This window comes from Danio rerio, chromosome 11 (assembly GCF_052040795.2).
Source record: "Danio rerio strain M-AB ecotype USA chromosome 11, GRCz13ab, whole genome shotgun sequence".
Taxonomy (NCBI): domain Eukaryota; kingdom Metazoa; phylum Chordata; class Actinopteri; order Cypriniformes; family Danionidae; genus Danio; species Danio rerio.
Window position 1 is genome coordinate 23,822,629 of NC_141031.1, and position 19,168 is coordinate 23,841,796.

Genomic DNA, 19,168 nt, shown 5'->3' on the forward strand with positions numbered 1-19,168 from the left:
AGCATAAAACATCATAACATTTATTTCTAAAGAAAAAAAACAACTTTGTGAGGTTTTTACAAACGTAATTTTGTTTGTAATAACTAGAAAATGCTACTTTTTTTTCTTAAAATTATGGAAAATTTTCTGTCTGTTCATATGTTTTTAGATGGAAAAAATATTTTAGATTGGACTTTTAAATGATACAGATGGAAGCTTTAGGTTCTTCTGTTTAAAATGATATATGACACTTGCTGAAAAAAAATGCTCTAGGTCTTTAAGGGTTAAATCTGGTCCATTTTGTCCTGTGTTTAGATGGCAAACATACAAAAAAAATAGATAAGTCTTAAACTAATATTAAGGAAACAAAACTAATCTAAATTCTTTTGCCCCAAATATTCTTCTTTGATTCTTGGTGGTTAAATATACAGCTTATCTTTGAGTATATTTAAAAACTGTGCAAACCAAAGATCCTTGTTCTTATTAAAACAAGGCCAAAAGTAAAGAGTGAGTGTTGCTATCCAGTGGGGAATTAACCCACAGTAAAACAATGTCTGGCACTCTGTGTTTTTACCCTATTAAAACATAATGAATAGAAATGGCTCTGACCCCATTAACGCTTAGCTCAAGAATACTGAGGCCTACTGAGGTGTAAAGTATTGACGTGGTGCAAATCAGGATGTTTTGTCTTGTGAAGCACATGCAGGCAAAAAAGTTAGATGCTAAAGATGCTGAAAGAGCACTAAAATGTAATCTAATAGATTTAATAATAAGCAGCACCGGTCAGGTCACTGCGGTCCTGGACACACATACAGCTAGAATAAAATTGGAAATTGGCAATTTAAGCTGAAAGTGATTGTGAAGGGAGAGTTGTTAGTGATGAATAACATAAAGGAGTGTGTATCTAGTATTTACTTTGAACACATACGCTGACAAGGTCTGAATACAGACAGGTTTGCTTAAGCTCTTATCAGCATTTCACAGTGAGCCTTTCACAATTAAGCTCACATGAATAGATCGAAAATTCAGAGTCAGTTAGAGCTGACTGAATACTTTTAGACTTCAGTCACATCTATGGTTACATTAGGTGTTCAGTGCACTTTGGCCAAGAATAATCTACACTTGAAAAAGAAAAAGACTAACTTTGGCCAATAAGTAAAGCAAACAACTACAGATAATACAGAAATTGTAAATATAATATAATATAATATAATATAATATAATATAATATAATATAATATAATATAATATAATATAATATAATATAATATAATATAATATAATATAATATAATATAATAATAAAATATATTAAAATATAATATAATACAATACAATACAATACAATACAATACAATACAATACAATACAATACAATACAATATAATATAATATAATATAATATAATATAATTCAGGTTCTCCTGTTATAATATTATAACAGAATATAATAATATAACATAATATATTATGATAATAATATAATATAATATAATATAATATAATATAATATAATATAATATAATATAATATAATATAATATAATATAATATAATATAATTCAGGTTCTCCTGTTATAATATTATAACAAAATATAATAATATAACATAATATATTATGATAATAAAATATAATAAAATAAAATAAAATAAAATAAAATAAAATAAAATAAAATAAAATAATATAATATAATATAATACAATATAATATAATATAATTCAGGTTCTCCTGTTATAATATTATAATATATTATGATAATATAATATAATATAATATAATATAATATAATATAATATAATATAATATTATCAAGTAAATAAATTACAGTATTTATGTATAAAAATATGACTGAAAATATTGTGTAAACTAGAAATAAGAATGAACAACTATTATAACTATTATATAACTGTTACAAACATTCAAATAACAAAATTCTCTTTAAAGCGAAAAGTTCCAAAAAGTTCATTTTTGTTAGGGCAGTTCACCATTCACATTTAGCAGTATTAAAACCCTCCAAACCCTAAATCCTGTTTGAGATGATATTTCCTTCATGACATCTACACTGTAAAAAAAAAAAAAATCCACAGCGCCTGCCTCTGATTTGTGTCTCACTCAGCATGTGTCATTCACAGCAGTGAGTCAGTGTGTGCCGGAGCTGTAGGCCAACGTCATCATGAAGCAGACAGGGTGAGAAAACTGCTGTCGTCATCTTATACGCATCTCCAATCATAAACATTTCCAAACCAGAGACTAAAAACACTTATATTTGCCAGACAGTTTAAGTGCTAATTGGATTGGCCATGACTTACAAACTGAAGTACACTGGGACTTAAGTACCAGATGTGACACCATTAGTACAGCACTTCGTTCCTCAATCTGTTACTTGTTCTGACAGTTAGCAAACTAAAGTCAATGTCAATCTAAAGCACTGCTAAGAAAACTCGAGCACTCAGGCTATGACCTTCACATCATGTTAAACCATCACTCTACACCAAAGACTTGAAAAGCTTAGAAAAACGAGAAGCCTCATTAGTGTATCTTGAAGGAAAGTTCACTTGCACTAGATCACTTTTTATTCATTAGCCTGGTGTTCAGTATCCCAGGCCACGTCTACTCAAAGAGGAATTCCGGTCCAGATCAATGGTGAAATTCAATTTCAACTCCCTTAGCTTCTGATCAAAATGTCATTTTGCCAAAAACAGCACTAAGATCAAATTCATCCACTGATGCCAGAGCGTCTAACATGACTTCATAAACAAGGAACGATCCATGAGAAATGTAAACGGGAAGCTGTATATGATATGATACATTGGGTCAATACAATTCAAACACCCTGTAAGAGACAGACAAGATCAATAACTGGTGTGTTTTAGGACATACCTTTTTTACCTCCAAAGTATTTCACAACATGTCACAATGGCGATTTGTCGTGAAAAGTCAGATGTAAAATTTTACACTATGAACTGGAGAAAAACAACAGCAAACAAGACATAAGAGGACATAAACCATATTATCGAGGAATAAGAATATGATTTTTTCTCTCTCTCTTCTGAATTGGTTGCTACTTAGCAACCACCCAGATCACTATAGAAACCACTGAAATCACCATAAAGACCACAGAGAACCCCTTTAGAAGACACTTAGGGCACAGTAGAGATCATTCAAAAACCCTTAGAAACCAGTTATAATCTCCTAGAGATCCCCCAGAACCCTTTAAGAGCCCCTTAAGGCACAGTAGAGATCACTGAGAACCACTTTGAACACTACCGAGATCACACGGAACTCCTTTAGAGCCTCTTAAGACACAATAGAGATTATTAAGAACTCCTCTGAACACCACAGAAATCAAACTGAACCCCTTAAGAGCCACTTAAGGTACAGCAGAGATGACAAAGAAACCGTTAGAACCATTCTGAACACCACAGAAATCACACAGAACCCTTTAATGACTAAGAACCCCTTAGAACCACTCTGAACGCCACAGAGATCCCACAGAACCCGTTGAGAACCAGTTAAGGCACAGTAGAGATGACTAAGAACCCATTAGAACCAGTCTGAATACCATAGAGATCACACAGAACCCCTTAATGACTAAAAACCTGTTAGAACCACTCTGAACACCACAGAGATCCCACAGAACCCCTTAAAAGCCACTTGAGGTTCAGTAGAGATGACTAAGAATCCATTAGATCCAATCTGAACACCACAGAGATCAAACAGAACCCATTTCCGCTTTAAACACCCTTTATTTAACTAGGATGCCCTTCACGTGTCACTTAGAACACAGTAGAGATCCGTCAGAACTCCTTTAGCCACTTAAAACAGTCTTGATGGCCGAAAACCCCCTTAGAAGCCATATAGAAGACCAGAGAGATCCCACAGAACCATTTAGAAGCCACTTAAAACAGCCAAGAAGCCACCTATACACTCTTTAGAAAACCCCTAGAAAAAGGTTAGAACACCTTAGATATCAGATAAAAACCCACAAACTGAATAGTAACTCCCAAAATATCACTCTGAACCCTATAGAAATGACCTATAGAATTGCCCCAGATATCACTCAGAACACTGCAACAACTGCATAGCAACATGCGAACAGTCTCTCAAAACAGCCAAGTAAGTGCAGAGTAACACCCTGTTCTAGTTTGCATCTTGATTCTGAACAGGATCATGCAAACCTGCGCCACTGCTATTAACAGCGTCACTATAGACAACAGTGTGATAACTAAGCATTACCCTGACTCTGTATATGTGTGCGAGCACATTGCACTCTGTCTGCCTGTTTCACTGGCACATTCCAGAACCACAGAAGCTTTTAGCAGCTAAGTTACAGATCAATGTCTATTCAACACATCAATGGACAACAATAGAAACAATATGAGAGCAAAAAAGAAACAGAGGGGAGAAAGAGATCAAGAGAGAGGGAAAGGAGAACAAGAATGTGATGCGCCAACAAGAACAGACTAAGGCTATTTAAGGAAGGTGAAAACCACTGCGGAGCTCTGTGACATGAAGCCTAATTGGACAGGTTTAGTCACAGAGGATAAAAGTACATGAAGTACCAGTCTCACATTCATTTAGTGAATTAACTCATTTTATCTCAGTCTCCTTCCAATTTCGGTCTCAAGTTACAGTACCTGATAACATGAGGGTCCCACTACTGCTGGAGCGCCGCAGCATGCGGAGGCCCTCAGACCAGGAGCGGGACTTGGGTAGACGGCGGAAGAATCGCCCCAGTCGTTTGGAGACCTGTCCGAAGCAGGCGCTGGCCACCACCTCCTCCGTCCCCATCTCCGGCAGCATGACCGCTGCTATCTGCGGCCTGTTGCGGCCATGACCCCAGTGCCACCACTGCGACCCGCTCCAGGTGCCAGTCCGTGAGCGGCCGTCGTCCCGGCTAGGGCTGGGCGCCTGCGGCTCCGTTGCGTCGCGGTGTGGGCTCCCTGCGCCAGTCGCTCCTGTGTGTCCACCATCGCAGGGCTGCGCTCGGTTTTGTGTTGTGCACTGAACGCCCCCCCTCCCTGCCTTTCTGCCACCCTGCACCCCTACCCTCTGACACAAACCCCACCTTCGCTGACTGGTACTCTCTCTCCTGTTCTGCTCTCTCTGCGTCCGTGCTCCTGTTTTTCTCACGCAGTGCAGAACTCATACCAGCTCATACTGCACCCACTCATCCTGCTCTCTGCAGCATGTTTTTCACTGAATCCTTAAAGGCACAGAGGCACTGCACTCCTGCCTCCTACTCTCTTTTTCCTCTCCCTCCCAGTCCTCCTTTCTCCATCTCGATCGATCCGTCAATCTCTCCCTCTCTCCCTCCCTCTACGCCTCTCTGCTGTCACTCCATGCCATCATGCCACTTCCTGTGTGAGAATACAGTCCCACGCTTGGAGAAACCTGTTGTGGTGAAGGACGGCTCAAGTTCTGAACACGCCAGCCCTCCACCCTCCATCTTCCTCATTCTCTCTTGTGTACATCTATAAATAATTAGAATTGAGAGCAGCATCTTGCTCCATTTCTCACAACAACTAATACGGGCTCATTGAAGGTTTTGATCATCGACATAAAACTTGATAACCTCCATAAATCACTTCACCTGCCCTATATGTGTGGCCCATACTACATATTCCAGATTACACATTGATTTTTACTGATCTAATACCTTGAACATTTAAATAATATTGCACCCAATGCTTTGATTGGTAGATTCGGCAGGTTGATTATTATTAAATAAATGCAAATCGTTCATCAAAAATCTAATAATACATTTCTGATTATAATTTAATGATTCAGAGGGTTGGTTTAATCCAAAATCGAGATTCAGATCTTCAATTCCTATATTAAAGCTCATTACATCACCTCATACTCCAATTTAGACATTCAGAGTTTTCATTTCCCTCAGTCTTGATGGTGAGTTTTGGGTTATTCAGCTGTTTCAAGGGTGTTGTAAGTCAGTGATTCCCAGACCCTCTTTTCCCCTGGAAAATATTGTAAGGCCCCCCAGTAAGGGTGACAAAACAATTTGTTTTCAAACAAATGGTATGTTTATTACTATATCTTGATATGTTTATGCACAAATAATAGGCTAATGTAAAATATATAAGCAAAACATCAGTAGGCCATTTGTAACTGAAAAACGTAAGCCTTTGGCCTTTAAATTGTACCTATATAAGTTGCCAATATTTAAAAACTTTCTTGTCAGTAGCTTTGACGTCCCTCATATCTTTTTGGGTGCATGCCAATTCTTTTGCTGTGGGCTTGTCACAGTATTTTGGATGAGTCGTCTGCAAATGTCTGATTAATTTGGATGGCCTCATGCAATCGTTAGCAAGAACTTTGGCGCAGATAATACACTGTGGCTGGGTCAGGGACTCATTGCTTTGAGAAAATGGAATAAAACCATAGTTCAAGTAACTATCTGGGTATTTCCTGCATTTCATGTTTTCAGTATCAAATCAAATCACTCCTAAAAAAAATTTCAAAACATGACACGATCCCCCACAGAGCTCGCTGAGGCACCCTTGTAGGCTGGGACCCCCCTGTTGGGAACCGCTGTTGTAAGTGATTTAGGAGGGTTGGTGGTGATTTCTATTATAATCTAATGGTTTGGTATAATCTATAATCTATAATCTTATAATTAAGTCAAATATTGTCCAATTTAACCAAATAAAGAATATATATTCAAGCCTGATCTCATGAGAAAACATAAGTATTTTACGTTTTGTTAGTTTAGTGGCTAATTCGTATGAGTTCAATCGTAGGAAAACGTACCATTTTAAAAAGGAGGCGTGGCACCCAACCCCGCCCCTAAACCCAACCGTCATTGGGTGATGAGCAAATCGTATTAAATTGTACAAAATACATTATATGAATTTATTTGAGTTAGCCACAAAATCAAAAAGTTACAAGTTGCCATGAGATAGCATTGTATATTCAGGTAAAATGCAGAAGATGTGCTTCTGGTGACTATAATAAATGGGGTGACACATTTCCAGCTGTCCTCACCTTAGGTCTCTCAGTAGAGAGAGCAAGTCTGAGAGCGATAGAGGTAGAGAGGAGTAGCCAAGGGCAGTCTAATTATAGCCTGTGATAACTCCCAACAGTCCTGTGACACTTTCGCACACTCACTCCTCATTTTCAGCAAAATGCCCCATACATATCATCACAGACCTCTTTAACAAATCTTTACTTCACACACGCACATGCGCGCACACACACACACACACACACACACACACACACACACACACACACACACACACACACACACACACACACACACACGCACACGCACACGCACACGCACACGCACACGCACACGCACACGCACACGCACACACACACACACACACACACACACGCACGCACACGCAAGCGCACGCACACATGCACACGTACACATGAATCACAGTGCACTACACAAACTCAAACTAACTGTCCGATACTAAACCGATCAGACCTGCTGTCTATTCAGCTTCTGAATACCATGAAGTCATGGTACTGAAAAAGGAAGGAATGATTTAACAGGTCCAGTCCATATGTTGCTCGAGGTAAATGTCGTATTGAGAAAGTAGATAAAGCTTCTGTTGTATAACTGTATGCTTCAACAAGGTTAACTCTATGCACACCTAACCACAAAAACACATACAACATGTATAACCCATTTTTAGTGTGTTTTTCTAGTGCACCAGTTGGCTACTTTTGGGATTTAAAATCTATGAAGATTGTAGTAACATTATGAATATTAGTTTATATTTGACCAATTAAAATATTTGTATTAAACATTTAGCAACTGTATTGCTTTTTTTTCAAACTAGTGTTAAAGAGTACCTATTTAACCCCTTTTTCAAGATTTAAGATGCATCCATTGTGTCTCCAGAATGTGTCTGTAAAGTTTCAGCTTAAAACAGCCATCAGATTATTTATTATAGCTTTCAGAATATTAGAATTTTCTTCTCTGGACACCATGGAACTGTTTTTTTTTTTTTTTGCCTGTGCCTTTAATGCTAGTTCTCCCCACCCACCGTTCCTATGTGCCTGTCAGAGTGAGCCCTAATTTTCCATTCTGGCTGTGTCAGATAAACAGCATAGTGACAGACATGAAAAAAGCAGATCTCACGTAACGTTTGTGAGAAATACTAGAGTAAGAACTTTCCCAATAATTATTTTTTGATGTATTTGTTGTGGAATTAATTCAAGCCTTTCTGCAGTGACGAGTCACACAAAATGTTGTTACGAAGTTCATACACACACACACACAGACACAAAGTGCACGCATTTAAGGGTGCTTTCACACCAGTGAATCGATTCAGTTGTTCCGAAACAGAGATTAAAATTGTTACATTGTTGCTCTTTGCTCTTGGAGCGGTTCGCTTTCACACTGCAAAGTTTCTAATCGGACCAAAAGAGCTAAAACAAGTCACGTGCGAGTAAACTCTCCTCACATTGGTCAGAGTGTCAGGGTTTATTTTGCAGCGTCCCGCTCAGCTGTCAGGAGAGGTGGTGGTTTGGTGGTGATTGACAGGGTGCGCGCGCGTGACGTGTCTGAGGAGAGATGCGGTGGGGAGGGGTGAGAAGGGTGCGCGACGATGCCTATTTGAGGACTGGGAGAGAGACGCGAGATTACCGGGAGATCATCACTCGTTTGCGGGCATCCGGAGACTCGCGAAACTTCCCGCCAGATTCATAACTCTCTCTTCATATAGCCGTAAGCCTATTACATATCCATAAAACACTGTCATATAAGCGCGCTCGGATCGGATCGCTTTCTCACTGCAATCGAACCGCTCCAGGGTTCGTTTCAATCGAGCTGAGACCACCTCATTCAAGCGATCTCGGAGCGATTACTTTGGCGCGGAACAGAGCGCGATTGCCCTGTTCACATATGCCAATCGAACCGCGCTAACTGGGCAAACGAGACACGTTCCGAAACAAAAGTGTAGGTGTGAAAGCACCCTAATTTTGCACTATTTTTTGCACGCAAATGTGACAGGATTCACATTAATATTCACTGCTGTTTGGACAACCATTATGTTAATGTACAAAATAAACCTGATTTCATATCCACAATCCAGGATTGAAGCATCTTCTTTTATAATTGTACTGATGCGGCTGTGGTGATAAAGTAAAGACACAGTAATTCATCACAAGCATGCACTGTTTTAAAAACCTTTTAAACTTGTAAAAGTAAATCTTGATCACATTTGATGATGATTGATGATCACAGAGAGCTGAACAGATATTTTATCCCAGTTGCTTTGTGCACATCCTGTCTTGTTGATATGATTATATGCGTTACTAAGGAGACATGTTAATATATGGCTGTCAATTTAATTCGGTGGGCAGGGAAACCACACTCCTACGTCACGTTGAATAGACCTCAAAATGGCAGGGATCATATTGTAACTTCAGGAATTAATATTTATATCATCCCAATATGACTGTGGACACACTATACCTACACACAGTCCAAGCAGCTAGCAAAAAAAATTATTTTCATCATAGGTGCTCTTTAACAAAATTGAACTAGATATTTCTCTTGTAATAATTAGAAGCCGCAATGCCATGAAAAGCCAAACAATATTTTAGGACTGTAATATATATACACTTTCCTTTGTGTAAAAATGCAGAGCTTGGGAAGGTTAAAAGGTAAACAACCCATTATATTTGCCAGCAGCATCACTTTACCTCAGCAAAGCCAAAAGGAAGACGTCGTCTTCGTTCTAGTATTACAGTCTGTCTGAAACTTTTAATTAAAAATCAATCCCATGTCTGACTGGCATCAATAAGCTCTAATCCATCTGCAATATGGCTAAACACAGTTTTACTCAGGCATGGATTAAACACGAAGGCAGACAGGCAGCATCCCCACATTACAGACGGGTGGCTGCTGGATGCAGTGGGGGAGGTTGCCCAAAGAACCAAACCAGATTAGACTCACAAAGCCAGACCGACAGAGAATCAGGTAAGGCTGATGCTTTAAGACAGGCCCATGCAGCGAGGAAACCTTTTAAAAGTCACAGCATCAGAGATGTGGAGCGTCACATGAACAGGCTAACTGAGGAGAACTCACCCCTTCACTAAACCTTGACACCTTGTCTAAAGCTGCTGTGACTCAGCATAAATGTCATTTCAGGCAATACAGTTTAGAAACGCAACTCTGTAAGGGCAGGACTAAGCGCAGTAGAGAATGCAGTATGTCTCTGACGATCTGTTTAGCTGTTTGTGCAATTGAAGATTAATGAGAGGTTTCCGGTTAAGACAGAATTATGTGTGCTGGCTGAGACAGAAACAGCCCAGAGGAACATTTTAATGCTCACGGGATATTCTTTCATAATTCAGGAAATCTCAGCGTTATTATGGCCATATTATTTCTAGTTTGTCAAACTAAAACAATTTCATAAATTTATTTAGAATTTATGATAAATATTTTGTCATTTAGAGCATGAACTTACCATTGGATAAATAAAGTAATCTGAGAAAAAAAAAAGTGTTTTTTTTTTCAGACATAGTTAGATTACAAGAATCTTTCACTCAAAAAATTCATTATTTTCTCACCCTTCAAATGTTCAAAGTTTGAGTTGCTTTCTTCTGATTAATAATATATTTTGAAAAATGCTAATAGCAGGCACTTACATAGTATTTTTTCACACTAGAGTTGTGAGTAGTGCCAGCAACCAGCATTCTTCAAAAGATCTTCTTTTGTGTTCAACAGATGAAAAAAAGTGGTTGAGGGACAGTAGATTTTTTTTTTTTTTTGGGTGAACTAATTTCAGACAACAAAATAATAATGTTCTTACTTCAGAAGAGTAAAAGAAATATTTGGGAGAGTACGTCTGATTTTTAATCACAACACAAGAAAACGCTGTTTACAATTATTTATTTCTTTGCCATTTTTGGTATAAAATGGCAAAATTTGAAACAACAAAATGGAAGCTGTACTATTAAAGTGAGAGCTCTTTTAAACATGAAAAAATGACGGTGCCCGAGAGAGCTTAATATGCTGCAATTCAAGAAAACGTACAATTACAAAAAAAAAAAAAAAAAAAAACGCCAGCAAATTAAGAAAATATCTTCATCCACTTGACAGCACAAGTGCTGCAAATCCTCACAACGCCAATATGTATTAAAAATGTGCTGCATTTTCCCACAACCCAAACAGATTAATAAAACGCATGCATCTTCTCACAACACAAATGAATTAATAGAATGTGCTGCATTTACTCACAGTGCAAACAAATAAAATGAGCTGCATTCTCACAACTAATTAATGGACTTCGCTGCATTTTCTCACATAAAAAAACTATTTATGAAAACACTATGCATTTTTACACAACACAAACTAATTAATAAAACGGTTCTGTCACATGTTAGGGTCCCTTTGAAACATTTCCATTGTGTCCCGATCTATTAGAAAGTGTTGAGAGAAAATGCAAGCCGTTTTCAAAATAGTTTTTGTTTTAATAAAAATTGTTCGAAAATGTGTTTTAATAAATTGTTTGCGTTGTGAGGATTTGCAGCATGTGTGCTGTCAAACATATGAAGATCTTTTCTTAATTTGCAAGTAATTTTAGTAATTGCATGTCTTTTCTTAAATTGCAGCACGCTAAGCTCTCTCAACCACCGTAAAATAAAAAATAGCCTCAAAAACAACCCTCATGTTGTTACAAACTACATGAATCTTTCTTTTATTATTCTGTGAAACAGAAAGTAGATGGGACTCAAATGGCATCTTTTATTCCATGGACAAAAACACCTACATGTTTTGTTTTCCATATGAAGTCAGAGAGACTTGAAACATGAGGGTGAGTAAACGATGATGAGACAGAAGTTTCATTTTTCATTGACCTTTTTTCTTTCTTTCTCAGGAGAAACATCTGAGAATCTGATGACTTCAGAAAAAGTCTGCGTTTGTTTTCTTTTCAAACAGAAGAATAAACGGATATACTAAAAGTTTTTTTGTTGTTCTTAAAAGCATATGAGCACAAAGGAGCTGTTTATAGACGAACATAACCACGGACTCTTTCATTCACTGTGTATAATTACGGGTGTGTGAACTAAAACAGTGATCAGTAGTAGTCAAGAAAGACGCTCCATCTTTAGACCGTCTGCACCACCGCAACCTTTTAAACACACCATCTCCCAGCATGCTCTGAGACACTTCTAATCAAAAAAGAAACAATTACAAACTACAATGTTGTGTTTACCCATGAGTGACTGCTGGTCACATATATTAACTCTGCTAGGGGAGTCTCAGCACAGTGCAAAGAAGCCAATGTTTTTGGTGGAGGCATATCAGAACATGTTCATGGAATACCAAGAAAAAAACCCTATAAACTGAAAATGGCAAAATGTACCATACGGAAATCCCCAAATGCATCCTATATTGGATAACAGCTACAAACAATAATAATACTACCAGGGAAAATTACACCGACCATGGCATTTAGAATGAGAGGTTGAGGAGAAAGAGGAACAAGTGCTTAAAACTCATGAGGTTTCAATGAAAATTCGAATACTATGAAATGTGACGTCATGTTCTGCATATACTCAGTAAGGGTACAATACAGTGTTCAGTTTGGTGTGCACAAACTGATATTGTGATATTTTGGTTTTCTGCAATAAATATTGTGATTTGGAATACAGTCTCATGAAATAGATTAAAGATCACTATTTGATGGTTTTTTATGGTGTCTAACAGTATTCAGGCACAGAAATTGAAAAGTAACAATGACAAAAACTGCTTTTTTTTACCTTGCTGTGTCTCATTTCTAGTTTAAATATTTTAAAAATTAGATCAAGTAAAAATATTGTTTTGTTTTAAACTTTTTCTTTTCAAGTTTCTCCTAAAACAAACAAAACTATCTGTCAGTGTGGCAAGAAAAAATATCTTGTTTTTGCTTTAAAATATAGATATTTGGACTTTTAAAGAAGACAAAAGTTCTAAATAACTAAAAAAAAATTTCTGCATAAATCGTATAAATTCTATATAAATACAGTAAATAAATACAATTCTGTAGCTCCTGTTCAGCAATAATTCAGACTCAACATTGCATATAATGCGATGTGACTATTTGCGAATGCGCACAATCCCAAATTGATGCTGAAATGATATATCGTGTAGCCCTGTTGTGCACTTTGACTTTTAAGAGGCTTAAGTCTCTTTATGTAATCTTGTACAATTTTTTTTTTTTGTTGTTTTGCTTTTTAAAAAAAATAAATAAATAAAATAAACACTCCCACATACACAACATTGTTGGGTCACAAGCAGATTGAACAAAACAAACAAACAAAAAATAATTTTACAGAAGATTATAGAAGTGTATTGACTATATGTTGCAATGCAGACTTGTACTCTTTTCTGGGATTGTCTGTGGGAGAAATTATTAAAAATAACAAACATAAAAATTGTCAAATTATTTGCTCTACAAACAAGTTTGATTAGGAATAGTCATAGAAATAAATATAATATAGTATAATAAGAAAATACAAATTTGAAACCTCAAGCTGCATAACAAGATGCTTTTTATGCCTTAAAATCAATGGAAGTGAATGAGACCGAAAGTCCACATTCAATAGGGTTCCAATGGCTTGAACTCGTATAAAAGGTCAATATGAATTAGCCACAAATTTGCCAAAATATTAAATAGTTACAAATTGTTGCACAAGTCAAAATTGTGTAGAAATTTCATTCGCTCTCCTCATGTAATCCCAGTCTGACTTCTTGTAAGATATTTTCAAGGATGTTTCAACCTTTAAGTCCATGCAATTATTATTCAAACATTAAGCATTTGTGACATTGGTAAATAAAAAGATGAACAAAAAAAGCTAGAAACATTCATAGGAATTCATTTGAAAGCCACATTCTTTTGTATTTTTCCCAGCAAAACGTCCAGAGTTCTTCACATAGCAATCCAGCTTTCACAGACAACTTAGCAAGTCAGAAAAGGTCGAGTTTTCTCTATTTTAAGTTGTTGTTCACACACTGACAATAAGAAACAACTACAGCTATATAATTCTTGCATATACACTCCCAGACTATCTCTAAGGAAAACAAAAAGGAATAGGATAAAAGACACTCAAATGCGATGTTTCACTGAACTGGTAAGGCAGGATAATGCCTGGAAATGATATCCAAAATGATACACCCTATAAACCCCTGCAATTTCACTGTCTGCTTTTTATCAAGCCGTTCACTGCACTACCTTTCCCAAAAGAGAACTGCTGACACTCTGCTAACTCAGCAGTGCTTTACACATTCTCACACACACATACACATAACAGAGCAGATGCACCATATGCACACACACACACACACCGACAAACGCACAAATTAAACACACAGCCTCAACCGTCTGTTCACACTGTGCATCAGGGTGAACTCATTCATTTCAGATCACGAAAGGACATCACAGCACGGTATGATTTCATCTTTTAAATTAACCGCAGGGAATTAAAAAAAAAACAAAACAAAAGCGAATGCCACATCATTCACTGTATTCATTCGTTCATTTTCTTTTCGGATTAGTCCCTTTACTAACCTGGGGTCACCCCAGCAGAATGAACTGCTAACTTATCCAGCATATGTTTTACACTACGGATGCCCTTCCAGCTGCAACCCATTACTGGGAAACGTTCACAGTATTATAAACTGAATTAAACAGAATTTACATTTTCTAGTATATCTGAAAAAAACTTAAATATATAACAGAGGATTTTGGCATTAAAAATAAATTAATTAATAAATGCTAGAGAAAAAAAAACTAACCCTAACTGAATTAACTAAAAGTGAATCACACGACTTCATCTTAGAATCTCTATGGAGGGGTTTGTCAGAGTCCCCTTTCCTCTTCATATTCAACTTATCAATCAAGACAACAGAAAAAAAAACAATGACCTCTGCTGGGAACTCCCCCCTCATCCTCCCTAAAGCCTCTGTGCGCGTGTATCAGCATGCTTCATCTAGATTAAACATACTGGAAGTTCCTATAACAGCAAAGTCAAACAAAACAAACTCTTCAGTAAAACAAACCCTCCCTCTGAGAAGTCTATACATGCATCAACTGTGCTTCTGTTCACTTTCATTTTACTTACTTATTTCGGTTTAGATTTTTTATCATTTCAGTAAGGATATGCCTCTTTTTTTATCGACTGAAATATTTTACTTTTGCTTTCAAACATTCATCTTTGGCATCTACCGATCCATCTACTCATCCATCCATCCGTCACTTTTTCTATCCTTATATCTACAGTACCAAATTAATTGTCCATCAATCCATCCTTCTACAGGTCCAACTATTTATCGATCCCTCCATCCATCCATCCATCCATCCATCAAACTAATTGCCAAGTACATCCATAGCCTACATGTACAACCATTATTTCATCCCTTCTGTCAGTCTGTCTATCTGTCATGCATCCATACATCTATTAAGCTGCTGATTTCAATCCATATCTACCAAACTGTCCACCAATTTATCCATCCCTCTACAGTTGCACTATCTATCCATCTATACCAAACTATTTCTCAATCAGTCCATCCCTCTACAGATTCAACTATTTATCCATACATCCATCAATCCAACCATTTACCAAGTGCATCCATAGCCTACTTCCATTTGTTCATCCATTCATCCATATATACAACTGTTCATTAATGCACTGAGTTATCAGTCCATTCATCTCAATTTATATCAATATCTACCAAACTGTCAATCAATCCATCCCTCTAAAGGTCTATCTATCTATGATCTGTTCAATAATCAGTTTATCTATTTATGCATCCATCCATATTTCTATCCATATCTACCAAACTGTAAAGTAATCCATCCATCCATCCATCCATCCATCCATCCATCCATCCATCCATCCATCCATCCATCCATCTATCTATCTATCTATCTATCTATCTATCTATCTATCTATCTATCTATCTATCTATCTATCTATCTATCTATCTATCTATCTATCTATCGTCATTTGCCAGTTTACCTTTAGTATGCACAATTCATCCATTCTTCTGTCTATTTGTCCATTATCATGCATTCATCCCTTCATCTGTTGCATTGATCAGTGCACTAACCTGTCCATCCACCAACATCATTCATTCATCAATAAATCATTCCTCCATCAGATGAGCACAGACAGCGGTCACTTACTCTGGCACTTGAGCGCAGCGCTGCTGATCTGGCGGCTGCAGGCGTCGCACCAGTCCTGACTCAGCGGTGTGGAGGTGAAGCTGTGGCCCTCTCCCTTCTCAGCCTTCACCCTCGGGTCTCTCTGGTTGAAGATGGACCATGCCTCCCTCCTGAGAGGCTCATTTCGCATCTTTACCACTCCTGACTTCCCTCGCGTCAGTCTGTCGATCTGCAGTCCCTCCAGCTCGTCTGGCGGCGGGCAGCTGAAGTTAGATCGCGGCGAGGTATTGCGAACTTCTTGCGGTGATGAAGACGGGTGATTCTTCCCCGAGCTCCTCCGGCTCCCGGCGCTTTGCCTGCGGAATATTCCGTTATTATTGTTGGCGTTTTCTCTGTCCATGTCCGCGGGCGATCCGTCCATGCCACTACGTGGCCAGCCTGAGCTACAGTCTCGGTTGTGAGATGCTGAAGGCGGCTCGTGATTGAATAACATGAGCGATGCTGAGACTGCGGCTCTCGCGCTGTCCACATCACTCGCTCTGCTTCGCTTTATTTTCTCCAGCGACCATTTACGCGCGAATTTCTTTCTGTCACCCGACTTGAGTTTGTGAAGGAGTTGCTGATCCGGGTCGCGTAGGTGTTGAGCGAGATGCTGTCCTAAAGTGACGGACGCCATGTCTTTTGGTTATAGTTGAATGTGTGCTGAATGCAAACTATTTTGAAGCGCCAGTGGCGAGCGTGTGACGCGCAGTGAAGCAGACGCGCGCTTTAAATGTCACTAGGCGAGCGGACGTGCGCGAGCCTGCCCCTCACAACGAGCACTTCTGTTATTTCCCTCTTGCCACAGAAGAAATCTCTAAGCGAGCCAACAAATTTCACTCAAAGAATGATACATTAAACAAAATAGAAAAACTGAAATAGTATTTTATTTAAAAATAAAAGTAAACAACGTCGACAAGTCATTTAAAAGTGTTTGAAGTTCAAAATTCATTTGATGTATTTATTTCACCTTAAATACATTTCAAAACATTATTTGTTTTAATTATATGTATGTATGTATATATATATATATATATATATATATATATATATATATATATATATATATATATATATATACACACACACACACGATTTCTAACACATTTCTAAACACAATAGTTTAATAACTCATTTCTAATAACTGATTTATTTTATCTTTGCCATAATGACAGTAAATAATATTTTCCTGCATATTTTTTAAGACACTTCTATAAAGCTTAAAGTGAGATTTAAAGCCTTACCTAGTTTAATTAGGTTAACTAGCCAGGTTAGGGTAATTATGGAAGTTATTATATAATGATGGTTTGTTCTTTAGACTATCAAACAAAATAGCTTAAAGCGGCTGTTAATTTTGACCTTAAAATGTTTATTAAAACTGGTTTTATTCTAGCCAAAAGAAAACAAATAAGACTTTCTCCAGAAGAAAAAAAATTATATATATATATATATAAATATATATATATATATATATATATATATATATATATATATATATATATATATATATATATATATACACATATACATAAATACAAAGACTAAACATCTCTCTCACACACACACACACAGTTTATTAGTATTTTTTAATTCAAAAATCTCAAATACACACACACACACACACACATACACAAAATAAAATCTAAGATACAAGTTTACAAACTGCTAAAAAGGAAAGTCAATAAAATTTCCACGTCAAGTCAAATATACATAAAATTTGACAGTGAACCACAGCGTGGTCTCTTTAAGGTCATTACAGTTCCCCATAGTGTGAGGAATTCCCCAAAACTCAAACCCTGTGATGTGACATCAGAACACGCATACATCTTTCACTTTCCACATCATGGTAGTGAGTCTGTTTATACCAGTCAGTACTTGTAATACGGTGATCCCTCATGAAGTCATTTACTGTTCACATTTTTTTGGATCCCAGCAGAGCACTGTTGAAAAAAAAAACTTCCTTTAGGACCATACGTTGTGTGATCAAAACACACAACCAGCATTACTGCTGTTACTGTATCTCTCTGAAACAAAATCAATAGCATGGGGCAGATTGAACACCCCTGTCTTTATTCCATGCCTGTGCAATAATAATGCCAATAATGCCAACTGAATGCACAGTGTCATCAATATATTTAGGTCTTAAGATTACTCGAGAAGACTAGTTGCAGATCTGTATTTTTTTCAACTTGGCTGATGAAATCAATACTAGTAGATTGTATAAAGATAAAATGCAGCAATTACATTAACATTTAATCTAAAAAGATATAACTGATATAAAAATCAACTCAAGCTCAATTTTAAATCAGTCTTTTCTGAAGTGTTGGTTTGAGAATTAGGCAGGTTTTCTTTCTTAGTTGAGTTAGTTTAGACATTCAGTACTGTATGTGAACACTGCAATCACACTTGAGTCCACAACAAAACAATCACTCGCCTAAACAAGGTGTCCCAGCGTGAACAAAAACAAAGCGTGAGGCTGTTTGGTTGTGTTGACCAGTTAACACAGAGTTATCGGTTATCAGTATCTGCCCAAACTTCCATATCTGGACATCCCTACTACAGAATAGATAGAGTCATATCAAAATCCCTTTCAAGGAAAGTCTGTTCACTCGACAGTCATTTTCTAAATGAATGGGGAAATCCTGAAATATCAAAAAACACTTGCTGAACCTGCTAGTTAATAACATACGTCAAACCAGCAACCAAATGTGAAAAAAGTGACCTGTCCAAGTATTGTTGTTCCTACTAATTACATTTAAAACATGTCATTTGCAGTTTGTTCCAGTATCTGTGTCTTTGCAAAGATTGGCATGACACCAATGTCCTGTATGGCTGTTTCAACTGACACAGTAAATAACAATATAAACATTTAGACAAGACCCAAAGTAAAGATCTCAGGACAACAATGCTACACTTTGTGATGTCATTTCTCCTGTCCAAATTAATGCAAGCACATAGTAGTCGGCAAAAAACATGGCTTGCCTTATTCCCCCAAAAAACCACATGGCTAAAAGGATTG

General features: G+C 37.1%; 1 protein-coding gene across 1 annotated transcript in view; it reads right to left on the reverse strand.

Moving 5' to 3' along the window:
* Positions 1–16,855, reverse strand: part of rassf5 (Ras association domain family member 5) — a 74,814-nt gene extending 57,959 nt beyond the window's left edge. Inside the window, exon 1 of the mRNA XM_087273631.1 lies at positions 16,132–16,855. Within this exon, the coding sequence (XP_087129757.1) occupies positions 16,132–16,786 (655 nt within the window). The 5' untranslated portion in view covers positions 16,787–16,855. The remainder of the gene's footprint in view (positions 1–16,131) is intronic.
* Between the last annotated feature and the right edge of the window lie 2,313 nt (positions 16,856–19,168).